The sequence below is a fragment of the Podarcis gaigeae genome, assembly GCF_964106915.1.
Source record: "Podarcis gaigeae genome assembly, chromosome: W".
Lineage (NCBI taxonomy): Eukaryota > Metazoa > Chordata > Lepidosauria > Squamata > Lacertidae > Podarcis > Podarcis gaigeae.
This window is the reverse complement of record NC_139695.1, coordinates 24009751-24028257: the sequence shown is the minus strand read 5'-3', so window position 1 is coordinate 24028257 and position 18507 is coordinate 24009751. Positions and strand designations below refer to the sequence as shown.

The window sequence follows — 18507 nt, the reverse complement described above, 5'->3', positions numbered from 1 at the left end:
AAAGATCCTAAGGACGGACTGAGAAAGCGTGCTCTGCAATCCGCCCTTCTGTCAGCTTGCCACCTTGCTGACAGTCGTCTTGCTGCATTGACATGTGAGTCTTTGTAGTGGAGATTCTTCCTGCCTTGGAGATGCGGAGCCATCTAAGGACTTTGAAACCATTCTAACTTTGCCTTTGTTCTTTTATTGTGAGTATACTAGCTAGCCATATTCTACAATGTTTTTGTTTTACCTGTTTGAAATGTATAAGAGATGTGCCTGCTTTAAGTATGTTTAATCGTGTTTTTTAAAATAAATTTTAAAAAGAGAACTTTTCCTGTCTTGTGTGCCATTCTGAGGGAAAGCCTGCATTTTGTGGAAGCGACTTGCAGGGTGGGGCAGCCGGTAAATAGGAAGCATAACCTTCTCCCTTGGGTTACGACTTCTGGTGCCCTGGTACAGGGGAGTGGTGGCAGCAACTACCCTTTTTTAAAAATAATAATAATAATATTTATTACTTTTAAACATTACAAAAAAGAAAAAAGGAAAAAGAAGAGAAAAAACAAAAAATACAATAGAATGTATAAACAATACACAACACAACATTAACACAATAAAATAAACTAAACAAAGCAAAAACAATTTAAAACACACATCATACCATTTCAATATCATATCTTTCATTCACTTATTTCAACGACCTCCTCACACCTCCCTTTTTGTATTCCACTTCTATTGTTTCAGCAATTCCTTTCCATCTTCCTCTATTTTCTGTCATATAATTGTCTTAACATATTTTAACCTTATTTTCCCTTTAATACTCCAATAATCTATTTGTACTTAATTCCTTCTAACATTTCTACTAAAGCCGTATAACTTCATTCCAACATTTTTCTAACACTCATTAATTTTACAATATTTCTATAAATAGTCTTTAAACTTTTTCCAATCTTCTTCCACCATCTCTTCTCCCTGGTCTCGGATTCTGCCAGTCATTTCTGCCAATTCCATATAGTCCATCAACCTGACTCGGCCCCAGACACACTGACCAGATGTCTGGAAGCTGTGGCTGGATGGTTACGTGGGAGCCGGTTGAAGTTAAATCCTTCGAAGACAGAGGTCCTCTGGCTGGGATGGAGCGATATGGGATTGAGGGGGCAACTCCTATCTCTTGCGGGGTGCAATTAGTGCCAGCATCGTCCGTTAAGAGTTTGGGTGTAATCTTCGATACCTCCCTCTCTATGGAGGCACAGATTACAGCTATAACAAAGGCGGCATTTTTTCATCTCCGCCAAGCTAAGCAGTTGGCTCCTTATCTATCTCGCCCTGACCTAGCCACTGTGATCCACGCGACGGTCACCTCCAGACTGGATTATTGTAACTTGCTCTACGTGGGGCTGCCCTTGAGACTAACCCAGAAACTCCAGTGGGTACAGAATGCCACGGCGAGACTCCTTATGGGGTCTTCGCTGCGAGATCATATTCATCCGGTACTATACCAGCTGCACTGGCTCCCGGTGGAGTACAGGATCAGGTTTAAGGTGCTGGTTTTAACCTTTAAAGCCCTATACGGTCTAGGACCCTCGTACCTACGGGACCGCCTCTCCTGGTATGTCCCACAGAGAAATTTACGGTCTGCAAATAAAAACATCTTGAAGATCCCAGGCCACAGAGAGGTTAGGCTGGCCTCAACTAGAGCCAGGGCTTTCTCGGCCGCGGCTCCAATCTGGTGGAACGCTCTGTCACAAGAGACTAGGGCCTTGCGGGACCTGACATCTTTCCGCAGGGCCTGCAAGACAGAGCTGTTCCACCAGGTCTTTGGTCAGGGCGCAGCCTGACCCCCTCCTCTGGCAATCTGCACAGAATTTTGCTTAATGGTTGCCATCAATTTGATTTTAATTTGATTTTAATTAATTTTATAATGAATGTTTTTAGAATGTTGCATTATTTTGATTGGAAAATCCAATTCTCTGCTCTACTCACGGGTAGTTGCTTTAAGATCAAATAGTCCACAGGAAAAAGTCAGCGCTCTCCGGCAACAGCTATGCGGCTTCGCTCCGTGGAAGCAGCAGTCGATTCAAAGCACCGCGCCGCTCACTCCACGTCACTCCGGATCCCCGAAACCGGGTTTCCCCGCGAGTAGGGGAGGCGCAAAAGGTGCCAGCCGAATCCCACGTTCACAGGCTTCACCCGCCTGTGATTTTTAGTGGGTCTCCGCCTTCGCCGTGGCTGCCAGACCCAGATTTTCACGAGGTAAATTCCTCCCGATCAGAGGAATTCCGCCATTACCGGAGGCGCCAACCCAGAAGTCTCCAGCAACTACCCTTTTTTGATGTGTTCTGTCCTGTAAAAAGTATATGCTGCCGGACGCCATTCCTTTAAACCTGATCCAGCTGGATGGTAGGACAGGAGAGGGAGGGGGTGAGTGGCCGGAGCATTACTACAGACACTATCAGTTGAGGGAGTCTGTGCAACCTGAATACATGATCTACAAAGAGCTGAGCTGTTTCTTGGGCTGTCAGAAGTCTCTTACAGGGCACGAAGTGCACCATCTTGAACAGATCTACCACTACCCAGATCACTGTCTGCTGCTATGATTTAGGCGGATCAGTGAGGAAGTCAATAGCTATGGTTTCCCAGGGCCCTTGCAGGGAGGGCAGCAGTTGTAACAAGCCTGTTGGTGCCTCTCTTGGTCTCTCTGTTCACTGACATGTCTCACAGGCTCTCACATGCTCCTTGACCTCCTCCCTCATCCTTGGCCATCAGAACTGCTGCACCACATGGTATAACGTCTTGTACTGCCCAAAGTGTCCCACTGTAGGGTTGTCATGACACTGACGTAGGACCTTGGCTTGGCGGTCTCCTGCTGGGATGCAGAGAACCTCTCCCTCTATACAATAGGCCATCCTTCTCTAAGAAACCATCTGCTTCGTTGCTGCCTTCCTGCAGCACTGTTAACTTGCCTCTTGTTAGCTACTGGAAGTTTGTGACTTCCACAATTGACCCAGCTGCTAGCTGTAGCTGTGCTGACTCCAAGGTATGTCTATACACTGGGGCCAGCTCAAAGTCTTGATATTCCGGCTTCCTGAAGAGAGCATCTGCTTTTTGATTCCAGTTACCTGACACATATTGGACTCTGAATTCAAGCTGAGCAAAGAACTGTGCCCAGTGGATCTACCTTTGATTCAGGCAATGCGTCATCTGCCAATACTCCACATTAAGATAGTCTGTGCACACCTCCACCTGGTGCTGTGCCCTTCCAGGAAGTGCCTCCACACTTTGAAGGCTTCTTTGACAGCTAAAGGCTCGTTTCCCCAGATGGTGTACTTCTGTTCTGAAGGGACTGACTTCCGGGTTGGCGCCATCGTTTAATGGCGGATTCCCTCCGAGCTCCGGAGGGAATCGGCTCTGCAGAGACTGGGTCTTACCGCTGCGGCGACGCGGGGACCCTTAAAATCACAGGCGCAGAGAAGCCTGTGAGCGTAGTGACTCGGCGGGCACCATTTGCGCCCCCCCAATCCGTGAAGGAGCCTTTTTAAAGGCTTCGGAACGGGGACAGGGTGCGGCGCGGTGCTGAGAGTACTCCTTCATCTGCGGAGTGAAGCCGCAAGCCATTATCGGAGAGCGCTGACTTTTTCCTTGGAACATTTGGACTCTAAAACATCAACCCGTGAGTAATACGGAAATTGGAACTTTAAAGAAAAATTTGGCGGATCACGAACAAGCGGGGAAGGGTTGAAAAGGAAGTCCACCCCCCTCTTTGTAAACAATTTAAAGCAAAGGACCTGCTAGCTAAAGTCGAGAGAATCTTTTCTTTTTTTAGTAAAAGACTTTAATTTCACGGTTTTGACATTATAAGAATTTTTGCTGGAGGATAATATTAATTTTGGGAGCTGAAGTTTCACCCCCCCCCCCCCGGATTCCGGGAGTGTCCCGCGAGAGAGCCTGTGGATGAAAGACTGAAAAGTTTGACAGCTGTCAAGTTGGCTGTCGAGACGGAAAAGGAAAACCTTGTTTTTGTTGCTTCTGTTGGTTAATTTGTGATAATTTGTTGAAAATAAGGAAGGGCTGATACAAAATAACCTGACTTTTGGACTTGAGCTGAAAGGAATATTAAGGAACTAAAGTCCCCCTAGAGGGGTTTAGTGACATTACAGGAATGGCTGGAGGAAGGAAAATCCAGGCTGAATTGGACAGAGCATTTGTTCTCTTGGGAAAGTTACAAGGCCAAACTGATGTTTTGGCTACAAATGTTACAACTCTGGACTTAGCAGTAAAGAACATTGTTGAACCTGATAAGGACTTGAAACAAGGAGCCTATCCAATTGAACAAATAGAGAAAACGGAGAGCTTTGACAATATGGAGCAGGTGACATATGTTGCTCCTGAAGAAAAGGAAGGAGGAGCTGAAACTTTGCAGAAGTTAAAGGAGAGCTGTATTTTGAGGCCTGACATGATGACAAAAAAGGAAAATAAAAATCTGATGTGGAGAGCCTGGCCTGAATTGGAGGTGGAAGTTGGAGCTTGGGGGACATTTGGACCTGAAAGGAGTATAAAACAAGATTTGAAGAACCCCTTAAGCTTTACTCTTAAATATGGAGGTCTGGCTGGTAGAAACATGGATCCTCTTGGGCCGGAGCTTCTTCGAGATTTGGAGTTTAACATTAAAGACTATCAAAAAGACCGGCAGAGAGGAACTGAGAGAGAATTGAGCGCCTCGGACGTGAGATCTCCAGGCTAAACAGTATATTGAGACTGATAGATTTTTGTTGAGGACTGAAACCGGGAAAAGGGTGGGTGGAGTTTGGGAATCCAAAGGGTATTTAAATATAGTTTGCTTTGTTTTTACTTTGCTTGGCTATTGGTATGGAAATTGGGAAAGTCATGGAAGGGAAATTTTGGTCGACTTTAGGAAAAATGTTTAAGAAAAAATAATGAGGTATAAATATTGATGGGTAAATGGTCTAAATTAAACGAAAATAAGGTTTGTAAATATAAATTGAGGAAATGGAAGAAAGAAGAAAAATAAAATAATATGTTAGAATAAATTAAATTAAGTTAAAATGGAGAAGTAAGTTAAGGATTTGCTGAGCTAATAATTTAAATTGGAATACAAGAAGGGGAGGTGTGAGGAGGTCTGAGAAATAAGTTAAAAGAAAATAAGTATTTGAACTTTTAGGTGGATTTAATTGTTTTTAAGTTTTGGATTTTTGTATTTTTTTGTTTACTTTTGTTTTTGTTTTTATATGTTTTGTCCTTTTTTTGAAAATGCTAATAAATATTCATTTAAAAAAAATTCTGTTCTGAAGGGTTCATTTTCTAGAATGGAAGATGCACAGGCATAGGGTCCAGTTTTGGTCTTCCTGCAGCAGCACAGCACCTACCACTCTGTCAAAGGCATCCGTTTCTACGACAAATGGCCTATGGAGGTGCAGGGGTCCAGGAACAGCTGCCGTAGTCCTGTGCTGCCAGTCACAGCAGAGCTCAGTGGAAGGAGAAGCCAGCCAACCACCCAAGTCTCAGTGGGTACTTGCCTGGAGGCAGAGTCCATATACAAGGTCTAATCCAGTTCTAATGTCAGGAGTATATAAATTCAAGTTGTCTGATAATCTGGGGGTCAAGAAAGCCAAGGGTCCAATGTTGTTAGGGTGTGAAACCTAAGACGCTGGCAAGTTAGCAATGTCATGTGACTTTAAGTAGTCAAGCTCGTTAAGTTGTTAAGTTGCTCAGTATATAAAGAGTGTTTGTTTTCCTCTGCCTGCGGGGCGTGAAGCAAAAATGTATGAAAGCTCCGGAGGTGTTTCTGTTATCTTTCTGCAATAAACCTGTCTTTGGAAAGACAGGCTTCCCTGTGTCATTATTTCTTTGCTGCTGAGACTCTGAAGATTGTACTGCAACAAGAATCTCTGCACTGGACTTAATTAATGCTCTGCAAAGAGAACTGTTGCTGGTTGCGCAGCGGAAGCATTTACTGGACCAGTACACAGACTCTCTTAGGTTATGGCTCCTTCTACGTTTCTACAGCTGTATTGTGTGCAGAGAAAGTGAAAGCAGCTTTCGGATGAGAGAAGACCGGCTTGGTCGTAAATCCAGCTCTTAAAGGAACTGAGAGGCTGCAGAAAGTTGAGAGAGCTACGTAAGTGAAGATTTACAGCTTCATTAGCTGCAAAAGGCTAGCTTGACCTCCCGTTCTGTTTTTGTTTTGTTAATAAAAACAGAGGACGGTGGTAGGTTGCTAGTGAAGAGACGGAGGGAAAAAAAGTTTAAAAGGCTTCAGAGGAGGCTGGAGGCGTCTGAAAAGTGAGTAAAACAAATCCCAAGGGGAAAGAGAAGCAAGGGCACACAGAGGGAGTAGCAGCAGACCCCAAGAATGGCAGTGGAAAATTTACAGGTTCCCTTTACAAAGTTGAACTCTGCTAATTACGTGCAGTGGTCTAAGAGGGCTCAAGTCTGGTTGGAAGCCAAAGAAGTGTGGGCTGACTATGTCCAGAGGCGAAAGCCGTTTGTGGCTGTTGCAGCAGATGCCACAGCAGAGCAAGAGGCTGCTGCACATGCTCAGAACAGGGAACATGATAAAATGGACACTAAAGCTAGATGCATGTTGATGGTATCGATAGACGATTCCCAATTACCTCATGTGGAAAATTTAAGGTCTGCATTTGAAATTTGGGAAGCTCTTAGGCAAATTCACCATAGAGCCACGCCCGGAGAGAAGGTGAACATTATACGTGCTTTGTATGAGTTGAAACTGAAGCCAGGGGATAGTGTGGTTGAACACACGTCACAGATGACTGAGTATTTCAACCGACTGTCATCTCTAGGTGTGAATTTTCCTGAAAATATTAAAGTTTATACTCTGCTTAGCAGCCTGCATGCAGGGTTTGAAAACTTAGTACTAACTTTACAAGTTTTGCCAGAGGAGCAGCTGAATATGAATTATGTGACTGGTAGATTGTGTGAGCAAGAATATCAACATCATCGAAAACGTATTGATAATTCAAATACCCCAAGGGTTGGATGTTCAGATAATTCCCAGCGTGGGGGAACTAGCAGGCAGAGCTGTAAGGAAGCCTCACAAGTGTCTGCTATGGCCAGCAAGTCATGTTTTCGATGTGGCAGCAGGTTTCATTTGATAGCAAAGTGTCCTGAAAAGCAACAGGAATTTCAACAGTCCAAGGTCAGTTTCCGGAGCTACAGGGGAAGACGAAGTGAGAGCTACAAGAATCAACGATCCAGAGGGGGAGCAGGTGCTGATAAGGGACTATCTGCAATGGCAGCACAACAGAGTCCTAAAAGGAGCCAACAAACCTTGAAGTGGATAATTGACAGTGGAGCCAGTCACAGTTTAGTTCCAGCGACATCTAGTGGCAGCTTGAAGAACTGCAAGACATTGCCAGTTGCAAAAACTGTGGCTATAGCAGACAATAGTAAACGAGAAATGAGCCTTAAAGGCACAATTTATGTTAATTGTTTGCAAACTAACCTTCCTGTTTTCGTTCTTCCAGGAATGAAGAATGGACTTTTGAGTGTGTCATGCCTGGTAAAAAGTGGTTTTAAGGTTGAGTTTGAAAATGATGTGTGCACCATTTCGAAACAGGGGAAGGAGCTAGTTAAAATTCCCTGTGAGGATGGGCTTTTTGTTTTGGATGAAGAGCAGTTAGCAGCAGGTAGATGTTCAACAGGTGAAGCGCAAGCTAAGTGTGTAAATAAGGCTCCTCATACAGGTTGTGCACATCTACTACACAGAAGGTTAGCTCATATATGCTTTAAGTATGTAAGCAAGATGCCAGATTTAGCTGAGGAGTGTAACATTAAACCCTGTCCAAATTTTCTGGATTGTTGTGCTTGTAAACATGCTAAGGTTAAGACATGTAACTATCCTAGATCTGACAGAGTAAGCAAGAAACCCTTTGAACTTGTGCACACAGACGTGTGTGGCCCTATGCCAGTCAAATCGCTTGGAGGTGCGAGATTTATGCAAATTTTGGTGGATGATTTTTCAAGGGCTAGTTGGGTTTTCTTTCTGAAAGAAAAATCGCAAGCAGCTTCCATCCTGATGGATTGGATTGAAGAAGTCGAATGTAAATTTGACACCAGGGTGCGTAAAATACAATCAGATCGTGGTGGGGAATATGTGAACCACACGCTGGAGACGTGGTTAAAAAGGAAAGGTATAGTTCATAGACTTACCAATCCCTATTCACCACAGGAGAATGCAGTTGCTGAAAGAAAATTTCGAACATTACAGGAAGCCATTGCTGCTTTGCTGTTTGATTCTGGACTTCCACAGCGGTTTGGGGCTGAGGCTGCACTGTATGCGAATTATACTTTTAACAGAGTGTACAATAGCACAGTAGGCAACACTCCTTACTTCATGCTATTTGGGAAAAAACCAAAAATTGATCATCTAAGAGTTTTTGGATGTCGTGCTTATGTGCTGGTGCCTAGGGCACAACGTAGGAAATGCGATCCTAGATCTAAAGAAATGTTTTTCTGTGGTTATCAAGCAAACACAAAAGGTTGGAGATTTGTGAATGTAGAAGGCAATCAAACGAAAATCAACAATTAGCAGAAGTGCAGAATTTTGTGAACAGGATGGTTGGAATAAAATTCATGGAAATCCTGACATACTATTTGACGTGGTGAACAGTAACAATGAAACTCAGGCCCCAGGGCAGGTATTAGTTCCAGAACAGGCTGAGGAATTTGAGTCTGAGGACAAGGGTGAGAAATCGTTTAGTTCACCCAAGTCTGTAAAGTCAGAATCTTCTAGCTCTTCTAGTTCACCTGTACAGCAAGAGAGACGTGTAAAGTCAGAATCTTCTAGCTCTAAAAGTTCACCTGTACAGCAAGAGAGTGTAAAGTCAGAATCAGAAAGTTCTTCAACTACTAGTGACAAACAGGTGACGACTAGTGATTCTGGGTCAGAGGGGGAAACTGAAGGAACATCACAGGAACTGTTAAGGCGTTCCAAGCGTGCCAACAAAGGTATACCTCCTGAAAGGTACCAAGCTATTAGTGTTTGGGCTGGTTTGGCAAATTGCGAACCTGAAAGTTTTGAGGAGGTTGAGCAATTACCCCAGGAGGAGGCCAGTAGGTGGCGTGAGGCCATGCAAAAAGAGTTGAATTCTATGAAAGAACTGGGTGTGTTTTCCATCACCAAACTGCCAGAAGGTACCAAGGCAGTAAGTTGTAGGTGGGTGTACAGGATAAAGACAACAGCGATGGGGAAACCAGCGTACAAAGCAAGGCTTGTAGCTCGAGGTTTTACGCAAAGAAAGGGGTTACATTATTCCGAAGTCTATGCACCCACTTCAAGGAGTGAAACCCTACGGGCACTATTAGCAGTTGCTGCTCAGAAAGGGTTCAAAGTGAATCAATTTGATGTCTCTACAGCTTATCTTCATTCAGACTTGGCTGAAGAGCTGTATATGGAGCTTCCGCCAGGATTGAAAGTTGGTAAATCAAATCAGGTATGGAAACTACATAAATCTATTTATGGACTCAAGCAATCTGCTCATAATTGGAATGAGTGTTTGAATGACGTTTTGGTAGGCATTGGTTTTAGCAGGAGCAAGGCTGACAATTGCTTATATTTCAGAGGTTCAGGAGATGCTCAAGAATCTTTGCTTGTTTATGTAGATGACCTGATTTATACTTCAAAGACACAAGAACAAGTAAAAAAACTAGCCAAAGAGTTAAATAAACACTTCAAAGTTAAGAATCTTGGTGATGTAAAGGTCTATCTTGGTGTTCAGATAGATAGGACCAAAAATGGCAGTTTTCTACTGAATCAAAAAGGCAAGATATTGCAAATGTTGAAAAAGTTTGGCATGACAGAGTGTGCAGGTGTTAGAACACCAATGGAAATGGGTTTTGTAAAAGACAATGAGTTCAAGGATAGTGCTGAATTCAAGAGTGCTGAAATCTTTCAGTCAGCACTGGGAAGCTTACTTCATCTTTCGCAATGGAGTAGACCAGACATTGCTTACGCTGTTAACTTACTCAGCAGAGAAGCTTCAAGACCTAGTGTAAATGCATGGAAAGGAATTCAAAGAGTGTTAAGATATTTACAATACACCAAAGATTTTTGCCTTGAATTATCTGCTGAAGGACAAGCACAGATTACTTGTTGGGCAGATAGTGATTGGGGAAATTTAAAGGATAGAAAATCAGTGTCTGGCTGTGTAATAAAATTTGGTAACTCTCTGATTGGGTGGAGATCCAAGAAACAGAACCTGATTGCTTTGTCGTCAACAGAAGCTGAGTTCTGTGCCTTATCTGAGTTATGTAGAGATCTAGAATTTTACAAATGCTTGGCACAAGAGATGTATGAAAATACCATCACTCCAATCACTGTATGGGGTGATAATCAACCGTGTCTTAAGTTAGCACAAAATGGGCAGTTTAAAGGTCGTACAAAACATTTGGATATCCGCTTTCAAAATGTTTGTCAAACGGTAAAAGCAGGAATTGTTAAATTAAATTACTGTCCCAGTCATGAAAATCAAGCTGATGGTTTTACAAAACCGCTTGGGTTTCAGCGGCATGAAAACTTTTGTGAAGAAATGGGTCTGAAGTAATTTTGTTTTTGTATTGCCAGCGAGAGGGGGTGTTAGGGTGTGAAACCTAAGACGCTGGCAAGTTAGCAATGTCATGTGACTTTAAGTAGTCAAGCTCGTTAAGTTGTTAAGTTGCTCAGTATATAAAGAGTGTTTGTTTTCCTCTGCCTGCGGGGCGTGAAGCAAAAATGTCTGAAAGCTCCGGAGGTGTTTCTGTTATCTGTCTGCAATAAACCTGTCTTTGGAAAGACAGGCTTCCCTGTGTCGTTATTTCTTTGCTGCTGAGACTCTGAAGCTTGTACTGCAACAAGAATCTCTGCACTGGACTTAATTAATGCTCTGCAAAGAGAACTGTTGCTGGTTGCGCAGCGGAAGCATTTACTGGACCAGTACACAGACTCTCTTATGTCACAAGAAGCAGCAAGATCTGGCCATGAATGACGAATGTTGTTGCCAGCAACTGACAGAGGCTGGAAAACCTTCTTAAGAAAGCTGGAGCCAGCTGGTTCTCATCAGGAGCAACAAGGCTGATCAGCAGCAGGTGGAGTCACTTCGCTTTCTGCTCCTTCAGGCTGCTGCTCACCAGGTGAAGCTGACTCCTGGCCCATGACACTATCCCCCGCCCCAATAATTGGTATCATTTGGAAAAAAACATCATTTGGGGTAACACATTCATTTTTATTACTGACATCCTGTCGCTGAGTGATAATCTTGACTTATTCCAAATTCCCAAATCTCTGATTTCTTTCCAAATTTTAATGTAATTGTCCTTAAATAGATTACTATTTTTATTCGTTAGCCAGATTCCAAAGTATTTAGTTTTGTTTACTATTGCCAATCCTGATATCCTCTTAAATTCTTCTTTTTCCTGCGTAATCATATTTTTTGCTAACATATTGTTCTTATTTTTGTTTAGTTTAAATCCTGCCGCTTTACCAAATTCAAGAACTCTTTCTATTATTTATGGAACACTTTCTTCTGGATTTTCGGTGGTTAAAATCAAATCATCTCCAAAGGCCTTTATCTTATGTGCCTTCTTCCCTACTGTTATACCTTTTATATTTGGATCTTTCCTTATTGCAATCATTAAGTGTTCATTAAGGGGTGAAAGAGTGCAGCCTTGCCTGGTCCCCTTATCAATGTTGAATTCTTCAGTTGTCTCATTGTTGAGGATGTTTGGCTCTCTGCTTTCAATATATTGCCTCAATACCCCTGCTGAAGTTTTCACCGAGTCATGTTCTTTCTATATATTTTTCAAAAAATTCCATGATACGTTATCAAAGGCCTTCTCTGCATCTATCAGCATCAGTATGGCCTTTTTATCGGATCTTTCTTCCACATATTCTAGTATATCTATTATATTCCTCATGTTATTGTGCATGTTTCTACCTGGTAAGAAACCCGCCTGGTCTTTATGTAGAATTTCATTCAAAATCTTTTTAATCTGTTGGCAAGAATATCAGAAAATATTTTATAATCGTTTTTCAATAATGATACAGGCCTGTAATTTTTGATTAATGTCGGATCCACTCCTTGCTTAGGTATCAATGTGATAAATGCTTCTTCCCACGATTTTGGTATTCTTTCTTCTTTTAAGATTCTGTTCAATACTGTTTTCATTGGTTCTGCTAGTATGTGTTCTAATTTCTTATAATACGCCAACGGCAAGCCATCCGTACCTGATGCTTTCCCTGTCTTTGCTTTGGAAATTGCTTGTTGCACCTCCATCATAGTTATTGGAAGCTTTAGTTGTTCGACTTTTCCAATGTCTATCCTCAGAAGTTTATTCTGTGCGAAGCATCTTTCCATCCCTTCTTCATCTTCATCTTCTGCTTTATATACTGTAATTTTCTATAATAATTTGCATTTCACTAATTACTTTAGGGTCTTCTATTTTCCCATCGTCTTTCAGTTTCTCTATTAATATCTCCTTTTGTTTTTTTCTTTAATTGCCATGCAAGTAACCTGCCTGGCTTGTTGGCGAACTAAAAAAAAAAAGTGTCTTAATTTTTAATTTTTTTGTTTAATTTCGTAGTTCTAAATCATGGAAAGCTGTGTTTGTAAAAACTTTATTTTTTTTAAGGTAGCTACTTTTTTGGATTCTTGGTTAGTTCTTTCTTGTTTTCCCTTATCTCCTTAAACAGTTTTTCCAATCCCACCCCCCTCTTTTATTTGAATTATATTTTGTTGGATAAAGTAGCCTCGCATTACTGCCTTACTTGCGTCCCATACAATATTAATATCTGTTCCTTTATTCAAGTTATTATCAAAGTATTCTTTTAAAGTTACCTTCTCCTTTTCTAATATTTTCTCATCATTAAGAATGGATTCTTTAATTCTCCATTTTCTTGATATTTTCCTTCCTCCCATCATTTCCAACGTAACTGGATTATGGCCGGATATTGTTTTTGAGTGGATTTTGGCTTTCTTACATTTTGATAATTCTTTGGATACCTACCCCGCCAAGTTTTTTTTGCTTCTGAGTGGTGTATGAATTGCTTTTCATTTGGGCGTTTAATCTTCCATATGTCCTGCAGATCAAGATTTTCTACTAGTTGCAAAAAATAATGGTAGTCATCCTTCTTTATTCTCCCGTCTCATGTGTTGTTCTATCCATCTCCAAAGAAGTGACTCCATTTAGGTCCCCCATTAGTATGATGTTTCATCACTATATTCTAATAATTTATCCTCCAATTTTTTATAGAATTTGGCTTTTTTGTCATTTGGCGCATATATTCCCACTATAATTATTTTTTTTGTTGTTTTTTAACCCTTATTGCCATCATTCTTCCTTCTTCATCTTTAAATACATACTCCGGGTTTAGCTTTGGATTTGCACCCACAGAGCACAGATCAAAGGAAAATGCCCAGGTCATGTGGGCAGTGCACCCAGTGAATCAGAATGTTTCCTGAAGTGTTAACTCTTGACTGTCCAGAACCACAACAATAGCTCTATGTGTCGTCCTGCCCACTGGGGATTGTCCTTTGTGTGTGAGCCAAGTGACTTTCATTTTTGGTCTGAGAGTGTCAATCGTGCCAGCTTGTTCTCCCAGATGATTTATTTCTCTGCTGTAAATAAAACGCTTCGTAGATTAGGAAGAAGCTGTATATGGACTGTTATTTCTGCACCCACACAAGGCACACACCGCTGTTTGGAATTCGCAGCTTCTGGGAGAGTATCCCAGAGGCGCAAGGAAGCGTGCCGGACGTCCAGAAATCATCACATTCCTAGCCACTATTTTCACTCATATAGGCAATACCGGCCGCATTCCAAGGGACTGGGGCACATTCTATAAAAAAGGCAACAGAGGGGATCCATCACCTTATTAAGTGTAATTAGCAAACTCTACACAAAGCACCTGCTGGAAAAATTCACAGAGTGGCTAGAGAATAAAGACATTCTGGCAGCAGAACAAGCGGGATTTAGACCCGGCAGGTCCACGCTAGATCACTGCCTAACGTTACAACACCTTATAGAAAAATATAACTCAGGAGGGCAGGCCTCACTATATGCAGCCTTTGTTGATCTAAAAGCAGCCTTTGACTCAGTTCCCAGAACCAGACTCTGGGACAAGCTTTGGCCCACTACCATCGATAGAAGGCTACTATATTTAATTCAGGTAGTACATTCAAATACGGCCCTTAGAGTCAGGTGCTAGGGCATTTAACAGATCCCATCAAAACATTTAAGGGTGTTAGGCAAGGATGCCTTTTGGCCCCTTTATTATTTAATTTTTATTTAAATAATTTGGTAACCACTCTCCATAACCTTGACTTCCACCCTCCGAAGTTAGGAAACCGGCATATCACGGCTCTGCTTTATTCAGACGATGCGGTAATACTATCCAGAACCCCCTTAGGGCTTAGGAGAGCACTAAGAAAATTAGCTGCCTATTGTGAGATGGATTGCCTCAAAATAAATTATCAGAAGACCAAAATTCTTGCTTTTGGGAAAAAAACAAAGCTCAGAAACTGGAAACGTCAAGGCCAAAATTTAGAGCAAATCTCGCACTATAAATATTTAGGAATGGTGGTCCAGGCATCAGGATCCAACAAAATTCATATTAACTCAAATGAGTGTGCCGGAGAAAGATCTTCAAATGCTATCCTTAAATTTTTTAGAACTCAAGGGGGTTTTTATGTCCCCACAGCACTAAAATTATATAAAGCCAAAACATTGGCACAGCTCCTTTACGGATCCTTTCTGGGCCCACCTCCCTCCTCGTTCACTCCCCTTGAAAGAGTGCAACCCAAACTCCTCAGAGCCAGTCTGGCTGGCAGACAGCAGTCTTAAACACTCTTCAGAAACTGGGCCCTGCTCCCCAAACCCTCATAACTGTGGGCCTGGGCTAGATCCGTGGTTAGGCAAAGAATCATGGACACAGAGAGACAACAGGACTGTATAAGGGTCCCCAATTATAAAATCATAGAAAACGGGAGATATGGACTTCCGGGTTAGCGCCATCGACTAATGGCGGATTCCCTCCGAGCTCCGGAGGGAATCGGCTCCGTAGAAGACTGGTCTTGCCGCAGCGGCGACGCGGGGACCCTCAGAAACCATAGGCGCTGCAGCCTGTAGGCCTGGTGACTCGGTGGGCACCATTTGCGTCCCCCGACCCGCGAAGGAGCCTTTTTAAAGCTGCGGAACGGGGGACGGGGAGCGGCGCGGTGCTGAGAGTCGATTGCTTCTCCTATGGAGCGAAGCCGCATGCCATGGCCGGAGAGCGCTGACTTCTTCCTTTGAACAATTGGACTCTAAAAGTAACAACCCGTGAGTAGTACGGAAATTGGAATTACAAAGGGAAAATTCTTTTTTTTTTTCTGAATTAGGCACGATCGGGGAAGGCGCAAAAAGGAAGTCCGTTTCCCCGTCCTGTAGATAATTTAAAGCAAGGATTAGATAACTAAGGTCGAGAGAACATCTTTTTCTTTATTGGATAAAAGTTATTAATTTTACGATTGGGCAGTATAAGTAATTTTGCTGGAGGATAAGAGTTGATTTTGAAAGCTGAAGTGCAACCCCCCGGGACCCGGGAGTGATCCGCGAGAGAGCCTGTTGAGGAGACATAGAAGAGTTTGACAGCTGTCAAACTAGCTGTCAAAGCTGAAAAAATAGAACTTTGTTTCTGTTGTCTTTGCTGGCTATATTTGTTACAACTTGGTTTTAAACTGTTGAAAACAAAGAAGAACTGAAACAAGTTAACTTGACTTTTGGATTGGAGCTGGAAGGAATACTAAGTAACCACAATCCCTCTAGAGGGGGTTCAGGGACACTACAAGAATGGCTGCAGGTGGAAAAATACAGGCTGAACTGGACAGAATGTTTTTTCTCTTGGGAAAGTTACAAGGTCAAAGTGAAGTTTTGGCTACAAATGTTACAATTTTGAACTTAACAGTAAATAAACTCACTGAATTTTATAAGGACTTGACTCAAGAAGCCCATGCAGCTGAACAAGAAAAGAAATCTGAGATTTTTGAGAGCGTGGAGAAAGAGATACGTGTTGTTCTGGAGGAGAGGGAAGGAGGAGCTGGAATGCCGCAGATGATAAAGGAGAGCCAGAGGCCTGCTAAGATGGATACAAAGGAAAACAAGATTTGGACGATGAGAATCTGGTTTGAATTGGAGAATGAAGAATGGAGAGATCTCCTCATGGGGAGATCTGAAGACCTATGGATTACAAATCTGATTAAGGTGGAAGCTGGAGCTTTTGGGACATTTGGACTTAAAAGGAGTAAGAAACAAGATTTGGGCCCCACTTTTAAATATGGAGGTCTGGCTGGAAGAAACATGGACCCTATTGGGACAGAGCTTCTCCGAGACTTGGTGTTCAATACAAAGGACTATCAAAAAAACCGGCAGAGAGGAATTGAGAGAGAATTAAGAGCCTCGGACGTGAGGTCTCCAGGCTGATAGTTGATAGACTGATGGACATTTGTTGGGGATCGAAACCGGGAAAGGGGGGGTGGATTTTGGGAATCCAAAAGGTGTACAATTACATTTTGTTTCTTTTTATTCTGTTTCGTTATCAGTATAAAAACTGGGAAATTCGTGGAAGGGAACTTGGGTCGACTTTAGAAAAGGGTTTAAAGAATGAGCATTGACGTACAAATTGAGGTTTATAAGTTAAAAATGGTTAATTAAAACGAATTAAATATAATAAGGCAAAATTTGGGGACAAGAACTTGCTGAGCTAACAATTGGAACTGGAATACAAGAAGGGGAGGTGTGGGGAAGATGTTATTGAAAATAAGGAATGTAAATGCTATGTGTTTTTAATTTTTCTTTTGTTTTTTTTGTTTTTTGAAAATTTCAATAAATATATTTTTTTTTTAAAAAAAGAAAACGGGAGATATGTAGCCACTCCAGCAACATATCTATTTTTCCTTGCATCCAGAAATGCAAGAAGGGCTTTCACTCTTCCTAGAAGCTCGGCCTTGCCCTCATCAGTTCTGGAAGGCTCCTATAGAGCGTCTCGTACTCACAGAGATTTTGCGCCTGCCCATTAGGGGAAATAAGGAAGCCCCAAACATATATATTTTTAGATGTCCTTTTTATGCTGAGATTCGTAGAGACACCATTGATCCTTTGCTGAAGAGGCTTGCCAATCTTTCAGACAAGTCTAAACTTAATTCTCTCCACTTAGGTAGGCAAAGATCACAAGATGACCTGGCTGGTAATCAGATTCTGCGCCCAGATTTGTAGGCACAGATCATCCTCTAGAATGAAATAGCTTACTAGGAAAAAGCTGAAGTCGCCCTTTAGGGCACCTCAGGGTCAATTTTTATGGTAGCCCAAATCTCAGTTGTACAGGTGTATGTAAGTATATATCTCAATTTTAACTCATGAGCTATTGCTGCAATCTGCTCTAATTGTATATTTTATCTTTATGAACGCTGTTTTTATTGTGTTGTGTGAGCTGGTCTTTGACCATAATAAATTATCTATTAGCAGGCTTTCACTCAGCCCTGCACGGTAAATAGCTATCAAGGAATCATGATCCCACGCTAGCTCCTTCGACAGCAAACTGAACTATGTACTGTACTCCATTACTGAGTTAGACCCCTGCTTCAGCTTAATTAGCTTTCGTGTATTTGCAGGTTTCTGCTGCGGGTCCTGGGACATGGAATAGAGATGAGCCATAAAACTGTTCAACCTCAACAAAAAAGGTATTGATTAATTAGTAAGGTAATCACCCAGCATCTGGCGGCTCCTTCCAGAAGATTAATAACTAAAAACACACGCTCCTGGTCTCACAAAAAGTCATCTTGCCTCACCTTCAAAAACATTTCCATGTTCGCTTTCAACCCAAGCAACTCAGAGGTCTGTCCATTGAAGTTCAATGGGGAAATTGGGGTGTGTGTGTGTCTCATTGACCGTCTCTGGGTTTCTCCCACCATCCTGGCCATTTCTGCATGTTGAGAGTTGACGGCCATTGTTAATTGTTCTACGTGTCCTCTCAGCGTTAAATTTTGTTGTAAAAGGCATTGAAATTGCTACTTTCAGTTATCAGTCTTGGCAGGCTGCACCCTGGCAGCTCCTGCCCCGTTTGTCATGATTTATGATTTAACTGGCAATTAAAGAGGACTTGGGACAATCTGTCAGGGTACTGTCAGCGGCTCCAGGCTGGTTGCCCAGGAAAGCATCATTTTAAATGAGTAATTACTTCAGCCTCCTAAAGCTGTGCAAATATGCACAATATGCATGTATGCATGTATAAATCAATAAATAAAATAAAATAAAACCATCTCTCAACTTCACTTTTCCCCCTAGGGAGAAGATTCCTGTATTGCAGGGAATTGGACTAGATGTCCCTTTGGGTCTATAACATATAAGATAAATCCACACCTCTATGCTGCCTCTGCCCATTCTGGAAGTGAATTCGTTGCGTATGCCCCTGAAGTCTGCCTGGTCTTTCTCTCGAATGATCTCCAGTACCATCTCTCTTGCTTGCTGTTCAAATGCAGA

The 18507-nt window shown here is 42.2% G+C and overlaps 1 protein-coding gene across 8 annotated transcripts in view; it reads right to left on the bottom strand.

Annotated features, from left to right (window-relative positions):
• The window catches only part of LOC310835942 (far upstream element-binding protein 3-like), a 333755-nt gene that overhangs the window by 150524 nt on the left and 164724 nt on the right, over positions 1-18507 (bottom strand). For all 8 annotated transcript variants that reach the window (XM_083720902.1, XM_083720903.1, XM_083720904.1 and 5 more), the window contains one exon: positions 18388-18492. In XM_083720902.1, the coding sequence (XP_083577028.1) occupies positions 18388-18492 (105 nt within the window). The remainder of the gene's footprint in view (positions 1-18387; positions 18493-18507) is intronic.